Source organism: Plectropomus leopardus, chromosome 22, assembly GCF_026936395.1.
Source record: "Plectropomus leopardus strain MGB_pleo_1.0 chromosome 22, ASM2693639v1, whole genome shotgun sequence".
In the NCBI taxonomy this organism is placed as follows: Eukaryota; Metazoa; Chordata; class Actinopteri; order Perciformes; family Serranidae; genus Plectropomus; species Plectropomus leopardus.
The window spans coordinates 22,838,815-22,853,870 of record NC_142197.1 but is presented as its reverse complement, the minus strand read 5'-3'; the positions used below and the strand labels follow the sequence as shown (position 1 = coordinate 22,853,870).

The 15,056-nt window shown below is 37.3% G+C and overlaps 1 protein-coding gene and 1 long non-coding RNA gene across 3 annotated transcripts in view; one reads left to right on the top strand and one right to left on the bottom strand.

Annotated features, from left to right (window-relative positions):
* Positions 1 to 13,213, bottom strand: LOC121940865 (NXPE family member 3-like). Its single transcript, XM_088072953.1, has 7 exons — positions 12,931 to 13,213; positions 10,343 to 10,482; positions 9,742 to 10,203; positions 7,711 to 8,003; positions 5,523 to 5,593; positions 1,041 to 1,244; positions 1 to 957 (listed from the first exon to the last, which is right to left on the bottom strand). The coding sequence occupies exons 2-7, from the start codon at positions 10,442 to 10,444 to the stop codon at positions 404 to 406; spliced, it is 1,686 nt and encodes a 561-aa protein (XP_087929079.1). The 5' UTR covers positions 10,445 to 10,482; positions 12,931 to 13,213; the 3' UTR covers positions 1 to 403.
* Positions 2,046 to 15,056, top strand: part of LOC148185922 (uncharacterized) — a 51,793-nt gene continuing 38,782 nt past the window's right edge. The window contains exons 1-2 of one of the 2 annotated variants that reach the window (XR_015775579.1): positions 2,046 to 2,513; positions 2,665 to 2,802. This is a non-coding gene — a long non-coding RNA (uncharacterized LOC148185922). Of the gene's footprint in view, positions 2,514 to 2,575; positions 2,803 to 15,056 lie in introns of those variants that run through there. The other variant, XR_015775578.1, reaches the window with a different exon arrangement.

The window sequence follows — 15,056 nt, the reverse complement described above, 5'->3', positions numbered from 1 at the left end:
TTTACAGTAAGAAAAGATAGAAATTTTATTGAGATGAGAAGGTGAACACACTCTATCTGATTTGGCAAACTTTAATTGACAATTTTAATAAGATAAACCCGTGACTCATATGTCATCAGTAACATATGCATATTCTGTATATTTGTGTATATTTATCATGTTTTCTTCTCTGGTCTTATAAATGTATTTGTGTTTTTGTTTCAAAGAAGATGATGTGATTCACAAGAAGAAAAAAAAAAAGAGGAAATTTCCTTTTTTCCATAAATATGTGGCTGTACATGTCAAGGTACATATTATAAAATGCCATGGCTTGCTTATCAGTTAACATTGTTCAGCATTTCCTTATTTGACGTAGATTGGAAACATTGTGGTTAATGTAGTGCCTCTCAAAACAAACATGCATCTAATCATCCTTTTGAGGACATATGTAGGACATGATGACGTTGATCATGTTCCTGATAATGGGAGGTAGTGGGTGGAGGTTGTGTGGCAGGAGGTGGGCCACCACCATTTCCCATGCGTCGATCAGATGAACATTCAGTCCTTTGAACATGGCTCTGAGCACCTTATTACACTGCAGAGAGTGCCAGTCACTTTTGGTCATCGCCGCTTCAAGCCACATAGCTTTGGGGGCCCCTGTCCGTATGATGACCACTGTGTCTGGAGCCCTGTCCAGCAAATGCACCACTGACCTTCGGATGCTCCGCAGCCGCCGAATGTAGATCTCCATGGGGTACGTTCCAAAGTGAGCCCAGACGCAAAAAATTACAACAGTGTTGGCGCCTCCCACCAAGCCATCTATTTCATTGGCAATGTAACGAGTCTCAGGGGCAGGAACATACGTAATACGGATAGGAGGAGCGTGGAAACGGTACGTCACCAAGATGTTATTTACATAGTCCAAGGACATGTAAGGTCCAGCTTTCTTTGGGCTGTGCAGGTTGAACTGCTTGAGACCTAAAAATATTACAGAAGGAGCAGATTAAGCTGCAGTGTGAACAAAATCAAATTATTACCAGAAATCTCTGTGGATCATTTACCTGGTAGTACTGCGTTGAGAAATTCAAAATACTGCCTGACAGTGGAGTCTCCATACATGTGGACCACCTTGCCTCTCAGACACTGAGTGATGGCAGTGTTTTCGAAATTATGAACTGTGGTGCCATCTAATGCTTTCCATAGACCCTGGTAGTAATAGCCAGAGGGTCCAGACTCCACAATGCTGGTCTTCAACTCTGGTTGACCTGAGTGGAAGTGAAAGAATAAAGATGGCATCATTTCATGTTATTCTTGTCAGCAAACCCCATGGAAACACCAAAGTTTTCTCCTCCTAACTGTATAACTGGTTGCTTGGGGTTAAAGTTAGCTCATTGCCTTCAACATTTGTTGGTGAGTCAATAGTTTTAGAGGTCCAGTGTGTGAAATATGGTGGGATAGACTGGCAGAAATAGAATATAATTTAGCAAGTGTCTTTTCTGTGGTGTGTAACAGTAATAAGTTGGGCTGTCAAAATAACGTGTTAATTCTGCCAAACTAATTACAGAAAAAATACTGTGTTAAAAAAGTTTTTAAAATGCTGATTAATCTGGGGTGCATTTTGACCCAGTGCCTTTTTGAAGGCCACAGTTGGTTATAACACGAGTTTTTGTACCATCCCAGTACTTCAAGCTTGAGATATCACCTCAATGCAAAGCATGTAGCAGCAGCATCCATGTTAACGGGTTAGAGCAGCCACACTGTCTGCATGAGGGACACTAATCAGGCACTTCTCAAGCTGCCTATCAGCTGCCTATCAGCTTTTCCACTAGCCTCGTGTGGTTGATGGCTGATATAGACAGTGAAAGTGGTGTTTTGATCAAAATAAAAATAAGAATAAGAAACGTCTTCTTCTGCAATGTATTTTTAATGTCCACTCACTACTTTATGAATGTCTTTTTTGTACATATTTTTTCACGTTCAGAATAAACTACTAAACTAAACTAAATTATATATATATATATATATATATATATATATATATATATATATATATATATATATATATATAGACACACACACACACACACACACACACACACACACCTATGTATACATCTTCAGTTTTTTTAAATATGTATTTTATTTTATTTATTTCAATTTTTTGGCCAATTGCCAAAATATCTTCAAGAAAGAAATTGCCAAAAAAAAATCACCCAAAATGTAAATGGAAAAGAAATCACAGAAAATAAAAAAAACAAGAAAAGAAAAGTGGCTGGACCAGCCGGAGACCATTCTTCTCAAAAAGATTGGTTGCAAACCTTGAGTTAAACTAAATAAAAACACAAATTGTGCTTTTAGTTTCAAGATGCTTTCTTTGATTGGTCAGTGTAAGTATCAATCAAGCCACCTGCGGCAATTGGCTGTTAGTGAGGAAATGAACGTGAGAGGGCGGGCCAATGCAATGCGCGACAGAAAACAAACGCGGAAGAGCAGCTGAAGAAGACGCTTGTCGGAAAGACAGAACAAAACACCATGTAGGCGACACACTTAAGTTGTGTGTGTGTGTGTGTGTGTGTGTGTGTGTGTGTGTGGGGGGGGGTTGTAGTTGTAGACAAGTACGCATATTTGTTGCCTAATATCAGTTGTTGAAGTCATTAGTTGTGTAACAGTGTGCCGGCTTTTAAGCTAAAGCTAATGCCGCTGGACGAAAGGACGCCGTTGGTGACCGGAGAGGACTGTTAGTGTGCGTTCACAGCCGTCTTTCATCTTTCGGACAGCGGACTTTCTCTCACGGACAGCTTGTCCTGGGTTGACACCAAAACTGTAAGTTGAACTTTATGTGTTTTCTTGCTGAGGAAAATGATTTTTATCAAACGCGAGCACCCGAGAAACTTTCTGGCATTTTAATCTTTTTAAATTTTGCGCGCGAGTGTGCTTGAAGGTGTGTGTGTGTGTGTGTGTGTGTGTGTGTGTGTGTGTGTGTGCGCGCGCGCGTGTGTTGTCCAGTTTTGTAGTTTGTTTGTCTGCTATCCAGAACTATTGATAATAAAGGTGAGATTTATCTTGGGAGATCTAGAATTTCGTGTGGTAATGTGTAGTGCTGTTTCTGTTATCACACTGCTGCACTGCAACGGTTTTTTTTTGTTGCAAAATCTTAGTGTTGTGATGATTTATAACAGATCCATGTAGGGCTGCACCTAACGATTATTTTTTTATCGATTAATCTATCGATTATTGTTTCGATCAGTCGATTAATATATAGATTATTTTTCTATTGATCTTACCATTATTTTTTTTTTTATTATTCGATTAATATAACAACAAATTTATAGAAAGTAAAATTTTAAAACGCTGCAGGGCATTATTCCCCAACAAAAAATAGCCCAGTCTTAACTGGTAATCTGTGTTTTACAGTCTGATATGAAGTCCCTCCAAAATAAAATTAATGCAAGAGCTTGTTCCACTCAAGTAAAAGGAATGTAGTGCAATCTACAGTACAGATCCAACAGTAAAGTAAATAAAACAATGTAAAATTCAAGTCAATTTTTGTAGGAGTAACAAAACAATAAATCTTTGTTACAGCAACAAACCTCAAATCCAGCAGTCCAACAAAACATCTTACAGTAAAACTAGTGCAATTTGAATAACTAACTTTTCTCTAACAGAAATAATTATAACTTGTACGTTCTTTCTGCATCAAAATAGTCCAGCCTTAACTGGGCCTTCAGGCATACCACTGCCTGCTGATGTGAGTGATGTATTTTCATATTTATAAGCACATATTTCACTCATTTATGAAGTTATACAAGCTCCTGCCCAGCTGACAACCCCATCCTGTAAATGTTTCAAAATAAAATGCATTGTATCAGCAACTGATGGCATTCTGTCCACAGAGACACAGTCAGATAGCTTTTGTTTTGAAAGGGAAGCAAGGAGGTTGAGGTAAAACAAACATCTTTGTATTTCCTCACTTCTGTGACAGAGAGAGAATTTAAACTGCAGTATAAAGTGGTATAGAGTCAACAAATGTGAGCGTCACGCTAAAAAAAAAAAAAGTTGAGCCACCGTTTCTTTAGTTGCGCTGCAGCTGACACGCAGCTCAGAGGCAGACAAGCGCTACTAGGGTAGGCAGTGTGCACGCTCTAACTTGATACACGAGCGCTGAAACAAAAACAACACGATCAGCGCAGCTCACGCTCTCATGGCGCCTGCTCTGAAAAAAGGTTGGACGCGTTGACGCATGTTATGTGAATCCATGTATTTACCTAATCATGTTGGTTACGTTGATGCGTCGCCCCAGCCATACTAAAACCCAACGAGTAAATCATTAATGGAGACGACGACGCCGACCTTCTGAAAAAAAGGTCAAAATATCTGCATTTTTAAGAAACATCAGTGGACAGGATGCAAACGTTACCCCTGCAGCCTCATCCCAGCCCTAGATCCATGGCTGTAACCACCAGGGCCGGTATATAAATTTAGCCAATTATTTGTGGTCTCTGATTAACTTCTGTGTTATTATTATTGTTGTTCTTATTATTGAATATTACTGTCATATCTTGTTTCAAACTAGATGCAAATCCTAATCACATTAAAAAAATGTAATTTGTACAGTGCCTGACCACCGCTGATTTCTGGTGTTAAAATGTCATTAAAATGGGTGGGAGATGTAGAGGCATCTCTCATTCAAAATGACCACAAAGTTATCCCTGCACCAATTTATCTGCAGACTTTATTTTTGTCACTCAGTATTTTGAGAATAATTCCCCTACCTCTTTTCCTTTCTGCCATTTTCTCCTCTGCTAAGGAAACTTTAAAGCCTCCTAAAAGTCGGTACTCTGTTTTTTACCGTACACGCTCTCTTAAGTGCTAAGGTAACTTTAATCTCTACCAGTACCTAATCTTGACTTTAAAGCGAAATTATTAGAAAATGTCATAATTCTAAAAATATTCTCAGAATTCTGTCACGAGGAGCAGCTCTTTGAACTTGGAAGCTTTCTGAAGACAGCTCCACGATCTTACTGCTGTGTTGTTATGCATGTATGCAAGGAGAAAGTTCACCTGGACTCTGCGATGAACTGATACAGTTTTAGTAGTCAAATGTCAAAGTTACTGTGATCTTGCATTCATGGCATTGTTGTGAGTGCAATATTTCAAGATGGCCTAAACGGGGTAACCTCAAATTTGGCACAAATATCCAACTGGACTTCAGAATGAGAACATTAGAACTGGTGGTTGAAAATCAAAAGTCAAGGTCACTGTTACCCAACAAAACAAGTTTTTGGCCACAATTTAAACATGTATATGCTTATTATGACCAATTCTACACATATGTCTAACAGAAAATAATGATAAAGTGACAAATTTGATGTCCCAAAGGTCAGCTTCACAATGTCTCAACATCTTACTCAGTAACAGAAGGGGAGACATTTGGTATTATTATTATTATTATTGTTGTTATTATTATTATTGTTATTATTATTATTATTATTATTATTATTATATTATAGTCTGTGATGACAGTAGGAAAAATCATGCTTTACCTTTCTCTTTTGGCATCACAGTTACAATGGCGGGTCCTGAAGCTGGAATTCTGGCTTTCATATTGACACCACTGAAGAAAGACAGATATGAAAAAAATGTTTTAAAAAAAATCATTGTTTTAAATTTCAATTATCTTACACACAACACCACTTTAATAACATAAATACAATAAAGGAGGACAAAAGCTGAAGTCATATTTTGAAGTTAAAACTGCACAGCCTTAAAAGTCAAGCTGCACCAATCAATATTTCCTTGTAAACAAATTTCAGTGAGTATGTGTTGCTCATAGCATCTTTCAACTCATTGTTTCTATTTTATGGTCTGCAACTTCACTGCCCAAGTATTTAAGGAGGGGGTGGGCTTTGATGAGGTTGGTCTCTGCGGGAGAGTTGGTAGTGTTCTGTTTGTTTTTTCTGTTTTTTCGTTGGCTGGCTGGTACTTTTAGCTTATAGCACGTTTGCATCCTGGCCACTGATGTTTCTTAAAAATGCAGATATTTTGACCTTTTTTTCGGAAGGTCGGTATCGTCATCTCCATTAATGATTTACTCGAGGTTTGAGTAGGGCTGGGGCAACGCGTCGACATAATCAACGTAACCGACATAATCGATTACGTAAATACATCGATTCACAAAACGTTCTTCGCTACATCAAACTGTTTCACACAGCGCGCGCCATGAGAGCGTGAGCAGCATCGATCGTGTTATTTTTGTTTTGATGTACATGTATCAAGTTTGAGCGTGCACACTGCCTACTCGAGCAGTGCTGGTCAGGTGCGTCTCCGCTGCATGTCAGCTGTAGCACATCTAGAGAAACGGTGGTTCGCGTTTTTTTGTGTGTGTGACGCTCGCATTTGTCATCAGGAATAGACTGCTCACAAACTGAATGGTTATATTGACTCTATACCACTTTATACTGCAGTTTAAAGTCTCTCTGTCACAGAAGTGAGGAAATACATAGATGTTTGTTTTACCTCAACTTCCTTGCTTCCCTTTCAAAACAAAAGCTATCTGACTGTGTCTCTGTGGACAGAATGCCATCAGTTGCTGATAAAATGCATTTTATTTTGAAACATTTACAGGACGGGGTTGTCAGCTGTGCAGGAGCTTGTATAACTTCATAAATGAGTGAAATATGTGCTTATAAATATGAAAATATAGCACTCAAATCAGCAGGCAGCGGTATGCCTGAAGGCCCAGTTAAGGCTGGACTATTTTGATGCAGAAAGAATGTACAAGTTATAATTATTTCTGTTAAAAAGAGAAAAGTTAGTGTTATTCAAATTGCACTAATTTTACTGTAAGATGTTTTGTTGGACTGCTAGCTTTGAGGTTTATTTTTGGTAAATTTGTAGTTATATTAATGGACTAATAAAAAAAAAAAAAATAAGAGTTAGACCAATTAAAAAAAAAAAATCTATAGATTAATCAAAAAAATAATCGATGCCAGAACTGTCTGATCCTGTTTGGCTGGCTGATTTTTATTTGACATAACACGACATCTGAACGCGCTGAACACGAGCCTTCGGTGGCAAAATGCAGTGGTAAGCTAACTGTATTCCTTTGGGAGCAAGCTGCTACTTTTGCGAAGACACCTGTCACAAACGCAGCCCAAAACCACGCACCCATCAAAACCACTGCTTTTGAGCCAGACCTGGCTCAAAAGCAGTGGTTTTTAGTCCAGCCCTATTTAGTCCAGCCAAGATCTCAGTGTCACCCTTCACATTAGTGCAGGCAAGTTATATGTTTAGTCCTCAGAGGTGAATAAATTCTAAAATCTCAGCGAATTCTTCTAAGTTGTGTATCAGATCCAGATGTGAATACCTGGAAATAAAAGCTGAAATGTTGTTCTCTTGTCTAATATTCATCTTTTGATGTCAAACCCAAATGTTTTCAGTCTACAGCAAAAATAAAGAAATTGGCCTCACTGTTCCAGTACTTTTGGAGGGGAGTGTAAGTTCATGAATGTTGTATTTTAGCTCCATTCCGCTCCATTCCAACTATAAGTTAAACAAGCAAATTTGTCAACCCTGTTACATATTAAAAAATACCAGCAATGCATAGGAAAGAATTTAGGTTATTAAAATTTTGTTTCTGTAAAACATACATAAGGACATTTACCTACTAAGGAGAGACACAATGGATTGGACGTCACATAAAATGTTAGTCCTGTCTTTGTGCCTCCTTACCCTCGAAAGAGCTTGTTCTCATAGGGCCTGAGCTGGAATCCCCTTCCTCCTGTGTGGTGGTTGATCCTTGTATCACAGCTCAGATTCTTTGGCTTATAGCAAAACCAAGGCTCCCCTGTGTGGAGGTCAGTGAAGTTGCACATTGGCTGGGTTGGACGGAGGCAGACGTTGCAGATGGTACTTTCATTGAGTGAGCCTGAGCGGAAGAGGCTCCTGAAGTAAACTCTGTCAGGCTGTTCTCTGTTCAGCCTCTGTATCACAGCGATAGCCTCATTAGAGTGAACCATCATCATCTGATTGGACAGAGAACCAGGGTTTTCATTAAGGCCAGTCATGTTCAGTCATATTAACAATGTGAAATTAAGTGATTTCTACTTGAAGCTTGACTTAAAGCTCTTCAGACAACAATCTATGGAAAATGTTATGCTCTCCTCCCCCAAATAGTGATTGAATGATTCTTTTGGTTCACTATTTTCATTATTTTTATATTGTGAAATAGTCTGCAAAACAATGGTTTAAATATTGTGCAAAAAAAGAAATAATTTTTATGACTAGCACATCTACTATGTAGTGCTTCCCCAAAGTGCGGGAAAAACAAACAAACATTGGGCCTTATGCAAGAAACTATCTATGAACAAATTTTCTCTTTTTTTGCCCTATCCAATTGTTTGTTCTTACTTTGTCAGTACCAGTTGATTTTTGGGATTCACTTTTTTTCAGAGAAATTGTTACGAGTGGTTTAGAGCACTCATACACAATAAGAGTGTTTAATATCTGAGGAACATTCTTTAAGTGCATAAATATCATGTAATCAAATTAAAATGATGCTTTAGAGTAGTTACAATGACTGGATTATTATTCAGGACTAAAATACTACTTTACTTAGTTCATCTATTCCAATCACTGTAATTTCAGATACTGCGCATCCCTCTGCTGACCAGTGCTGGAATTTAAGTACAGTTACACAACCACTGTACTTGAATAGTCACAGTATTTAATCTAATTTCACTTTCCACTTCTCTACTGCACTTCAGAGGGAGGCATTATTTGATAATAACTTTACATATTAAGATCTTTGCACACAAACCATGCAAAAATGTACAAGTAGAATAATTAGTCGAATAATTAGAAAAAAGTAATTGGCAACCATTATTAGAAATATGTCTGTCATTTTTAATACAAAAAACATTTCATGGTTCCAGCTTGCTGCTTTTCCTGTATTGAGTTATTTAAACCTTTTTGCATGAGGACTTTTACTTTTAATTCTGAAATACATTTATCTGAAATCACATATACTTTATCTAAGTTAAGTTATATAAGTTATCTGTTGTATCTAGTGTTTAGGCGCTGTTACCTGTGCTAAAAGGTGACTTATGATTAATTGGGATTCATCATCAAGCACACCTGGGTAAGAGCAAATCTGAATGGTTAAGAACTTTTTGTGCATAATTTCTCTTAACACAAAATTAAGAAAAAACTTTACGAAATTTAAGAGAATGTCGCTGCACAAGGCCCATTCTTTAGGTACATAATTCAGGCTCCCACTTGTTGTCTGTGGAGCAGCTCCAGACTTTATACTTGATGACACCACAAGTTTGAGATAGACTCGTATGGTTTCTGGCTTTGAAAGAAGGTAACTCGGGGTAACAAATACTGATAGAACTTTGCTAGGCTGTAGAAACAATATAGGCCTAACGGATTTTTTTTTTTTTTTTTAAATTTAGGTGTTGTTTCCCTTTATCATTATAGTTTGTAGCTTCACCTCAACCCGTGCTTCTCCTTCCCGCTATGTTTCAGTGAGGTTAAAATATCTAAGATGCAGGTGTTTAATAAATTAAATTAATAACTCATTAAAAAACAAGCTTATCATGAAAACAATGACTTGAACAAACATCAGGGTGATGATAACTACTTTTTGTGACAGAAAACATCTTTGGGCAAAATGAATTTGGCGTGCACTAATGAACAAATAGAAGATAGATTAAACACGTACAGTACAACCACATTTAACGTAATAGTTTTTAGCTTCACCTCAACCTGTGCGACTCCTTCCCAGAGTAAAGAGAACACAATAGAGTAGCTCCCATTGAGATGATCCACCACTTGTCCAGCCACACCTGCACCAAGTGTGAGGTTTTGCAGCCGGGCGATTAAAAAGTCCCCCCCAAACTTCTTGGGACGGCCCCTGAAGTCAGCCATTTTAACCATAACCTCCAGCTGATCCCCTACACGCCACTGTCCTCCTCCCCTCCTTGGGAGAATGGTGAAGGTGCTTTTAGCTGGATAAGTGGTGTTCTCCAGGGCAAGGATGGGTGAAAGTGAAGTTTGAGGCCAAGCAATGGTGTCGAGTAGGTGGCGTTCCTCCAGAGCGTCCTCAGGGGACAGTGGCTGGAAGGTGCAGAAGCTGTGATTCAAGTCAGGGTTAGTGGAAACTCTCGGGATGATGATGGCAGAACTCTCTTTATGCTGATATGATTTCTCCTTATACGGACACTGGCAGTGGGTTGAGAGACAAGGTGATGTATCAACCAAATGCACTAAAAGCAACTTAAATAAGCAAAGAAAAACAATATCCCAAAAACTGACTTAAGTTGAACATTTTAAGTAGGCTCCACCCCATAAGGGTTCTCACCTCCAGGAGCTCCGTGCTATATAGCACATAGATTAAAACGGCCACAGCCAGAAAGAGGAAGATGACAGTGTTCTCCCTTGCTGTACAAACTCTGGCCTTCATCTCTTCTGACTGCAGCACTGACGCCACTTCCTCTGGCACTGGGTCAAAAGCAAATAAAAAAACAACAAGAGGGTAACTGAGTGACTTAGGAATATTACTTAAATTGAAACAAAAATTTTAACACAAATGTAAAAATAGTATTGCGATGCCAGACTTTGAATTAGGGTTTTATTAGTAATATTTCAGCTAGGGCTGTCAAAATAACGCATTAATTTTGATTAATCACAGAAACGCTAAATGTTATACGATAATTAAGCGTGTTCAGTGGTGCGCTTTGCCTAATGGAAGCCACAGTAGCTTTGTAACATGACTTTACTTACTACTGGAGTATTGCAAGCCTGAGATATCACCTCAAAGCAAAGCATTTAGCAGCAAACCCGGGGACTCGAGCTAGCGCTAGTAGCCAGCGTTATTTTTTTTCTGTGTGCACTGTGCCGTTGTCAGCAGAAATAGTGAAAAACGCGTATTGCTAATTAGATTGACTCTGTACCACCTTTTACTTCAGTTTAAAAGTCTGTCTCTGTTACAGACATGAGGTAATAGAAAAGAAGGAAACTTCCCTGCCACTATTTCAAAATAAAAGTCCTCTGACAATGTCTGGTTGACAGACTTCCTTCAGTTGTTGACACAAGGCATTTTATTTGGAAATATTTGCAGGACCTTGTTGTTGAAAATGCGGGAGCTTGTTGAATTATTTAAAAATAATTTCCTAAAAAAAATGATGTATGTGCTTAATTTAAATTAATTAATCACAGAGCATCTAATTAATTAGATACATTTTTTTAATCGCTTGACAGCCCTAAGTCTTATATAGAGCGTGCATTATTTGACTACCTTCATGAATGTTTGGGCTTGCCAGCCATGTGAAGAAGAACAGACAATCATAAACCAACCATGTTTTTACAAAATAACTATTTAAAAAAGACCGCTGTCAACATTTAGCAGTCTGATAGCAGAGTGAATAATTGATTTAAGACATGTAAACAATGCCCTCACGAGATAAAATACCCTCAGAAACATTCGCTGCTTGTTTACAATGTTAGACAATTAAAGGTGCCTAAAGTAATACTGTGTCTAGCAAAAAAAACAATTGTTTTGCCTTTGAACCTTGACAGTTATTGGGCCAAATTTAAACGTCTCTTAAACGATGCTGTTAATCCATATTTTCTGGCTGTTTGTAGAAGTTTGTCTTCAGTGCTTCAAGTCAGATAGCCCTGAAGTTTTAGGAAGACAATCATTTTTTGATGTTAAAATAACAAGATTTCTGTCAGAGAGGGCTTTCTGACAGCTGACCTACCCCATGTGCTGTTCTTTTGTCTATAAGTTAAGTCATTGTAATTGAAACTTTACTACATCCAGATGCAAAAACTACATTATTTTTTACCAGATAGTTGTATCATGGCACAAAGATTGGAATACACAATCAAACTAACCTTTAAGGAAATCGACCTTTCTATCAAAAACAAAGGAAAATGATAAAGAGCAACTTAACGAGAGGTAATCCAAAATTTGAAAAAAAGAGTAAATAAGTTGCAAGAAAATTACCTGAAAATTAGCACGAAAAGAGAAGTAAAAAACAAATAAAAATTAAATTACCTTAAAAGAAGTTACAAGAAAATAACCTAAAAATTGACAATAAAAAAAGTAAAAATAACAGTGAATAAGAGAATGACATGAAAAGTGCTAGAAAATAAAAGGTTTTCCAGATACTTTTTCCAACTTTTTCTATATAATTTTCTGTTTTTAGTTCCCTTTAAATACATATTTCTGGGTTGTTGTTGTATTACTAGTTTTCAAAAGAAATCAGATGGATCAGCTCAGGTTTTAAAGGTTGGAATGCTTTTGTAAGGTGTGTGAATGCAGCACAAGAAAACTGCCCTTTCAAGCTCTTGGAGCTTGGCAAACAGAAGGAAGCAGTCACTTCAGCTTGTTTAACTGTGTCTGAAGAGGTGAAACAAAAACACACTTGTTCCCCCCATTACAAATATATGCAGCATTTCATAAAAAGCACACTAAGGTTCTGCTATTTGCCTGCCTTTTATCAGAGTTGAACAGAAATTGGTCCGTGCCTTTAAATGTTAGTTCCAGATGTCTCAACCGACTTAAAGGATAGCTAAAAAAAAACCCAAAACAATCTTGCTCAACTATAGTAGGATTGTGTATATAGTCACACAAGACCAAGTTTTGGTATTTATAGAATCGAAATCCTCAAGTATATTTATATTAGTTTTTTTCACATAATGTAAATTAATAATCCATCATGGTGGACTTTTATTGTCATTTGAGTCGCAAGAAAAGACAATAAATAGTTATAATAATAATAATAATAATAATAATAAAACAGGCACAAGATTAATAGGGTTCTGCCCCTGTTTTTACCCTTGATATGTAGTGGAGTAGTCAGGATACCTATACAAGACGAATACATGTGAGAATGGCATTTCATTTTCACAATGTCCTTAGAATAAAACTTAAACAGGTCTTACCTCAGCAGAGATTTACTTGTAGAAAACACAGTGGTGAAATTTTATGTGATCCTTAAGAGTGCTGCAAAGTTTGTTCTCTTTTCCTAAAGGTCTGCAATTTTAAAGAAAGATTGTTGTTAGGTGGACTCAAAACCTAAACAAATACACCCCTCCCTTTAATGATTCTTCTGTGGGTCCATTTTTAATTAAACTTCCAATAGTATAGACCGAGGAAATCTTTCTCCAGAAAAGCTCTCTCCAACCTTTATTGTTCGTATGTGTGCTGTGACAGAAACATTATCTGCACGGTTCAAACTTTTTCAAGGTGCAGTCAGAAGGCTGGACTTTTGATGTTAAAGTTGGCATTAGTCATTGGAGAAACAAGTACAACAGGTTATGTTTCTAAGGAGGATGTGAAAGTTGGCTGCTAACGCTGCCTGTCAGTGGTAGTAGTTTAAGATTTAGTAGTATGTGATCCTTAAGAGTGCTGCTACTTGGTGCGCATCCCAATGATAATATTACCAGTGCTAATAAGTGATAATATTTGTAGCTACTGTATATCAATGAGGCACATATGCCACAAGCTGTGTGTGTGTGTGTGCGCGCGCGTGTACATGTGTGTGCGTGTGTGTGTGTGTGTGTGTGTGTCTCCTTGTCTGTGATGACACACAGTTGCACACAGTTTTGTATTTGTTTTACACACAACACACATATTCCATTGCCTTCCCTTCCCAATCATTTTTTAAACCTTTCAGGGCGTCATAAATGCACCTCCATACCTCATTAAATTGCTTCGTTTCATTGCTGTCATCAGGCGATTTCTTTTCTATTGTCAAATTGGTTGTAAAATATCTCATCGGTTCTTACAAATCTGTAAAGCATGGCCTCTGTTATTTTCCCCCAGTGTTTTAAAATTAGCTTTTTACAATCAAGGGGGAAATGCACATTTTCTTCCATCCCACGAGGGCATCTTATCCTGTGACAATAAGAATAGCACCACAGCGAAGCACATGCAGTGAACGACTTTGACTCTTGAACAGCTGAGTGTTTGACAGCCACAGCGCTGAAACAGCAACATTTGCAGAGGTGGAAAATGACTTCTTTAGACTTCTACACACTGCTTTGTGTTAGTCTCAGGTTAAATCACACTTTGGATGAATTACGGAGAAACACCAGGATGCATCGCTCTGTGTCTCATCCAGCTGCTTGCATTGAGCTCAGATTTAATGTTTTGAGGGCCTGGGGCCACAAGCACATGACCTCATTTTCACCCTTTATCTAACTGGGAATGTTGGCAAGCTGTTGGTAGCTATAGTAGAAGTAGCCCTACTCAAAAGTTGTTTATTTATTTATTTAAAGTTTAATAAATAATAATGAATCATATGTTTATTACACAACATGGTCAAATGAAACTGTGTCATTGAACTATTAGGGCAAAAAACAAACCTAAAAGAAAAGCAAAATAATCGTTCTTTAATTGTAATCAAAGTAAAATGTTCAGTTAATGGTGATATTGATTTTTGGTATGAGGTTCATACCTTTGCTGGGAGGAAATTTCGATAACTGTATCTCTTTGAATTTTAGTAGAATCGGTCCCCCAGTTGGTGATACCTGTTCTATAGTATATTTGTCAGGTTCAATGTCTGACAGAAATTAAATATTTAAACCAATATTTACCGAATGATATCTTCATTTCTCACTTAGGAGTAAAAGGGAACATTTAAGCTTGACAAAAATAGTGATTTGATGTATATCGTGATATATATCAATATTGGCTGATATAAAAATATTGTGACTTTATTCCATATCACCCAGCCCTAGAGCATGCAATACCAAATTGAGCAGTAAAATAAATGAACACACAAATGGATAAAAAAAGAATAAAGATAAAATAAATAAATTAAATAAAATAGACTTACTCATAAAAGTATACATTTACAAAGGTCATACACACAAATTAGCATTCACAGTGAAAACGATATATCAGTACATACTTAAAATAAACATAAATGGATATGATCTATGGATGACCAAATGCTTGGATTGATTTACCCCTAAAAACTATGCTAAGCTGTGTTTTACTTAATTTTGGGGAATGCTTTTATGCCATTTAAAATGAAATATTAAAGGATCCATATTGTATGGAA

Excerpts from the sequence above, each read along its gene's own strand:
- LOC121940865 (XM_088072953.1), bottom strand. The coding sequence starts at position 10,444 with ATGAAGGCCAGAGTTTGTACAGCAAGGGAGAACACTGTCATCTTCCTC. Across the intron at positions 10,204-10,342 it reads ATAGCACGGAGCTCCTGGAG|TGTCCGTATAAGGAGAAATC; the intron begins GTGAGAACCCTT and ends ACCCACTGCCAG. Across the intron at positions 8,004-9,741 it reads AAGGAGTCGCACAGGTTGAG|ATGATGATGGTTCACTCTAA; the intron begins GTGAAGCTAAAA and ends CTGTCCAATCAG.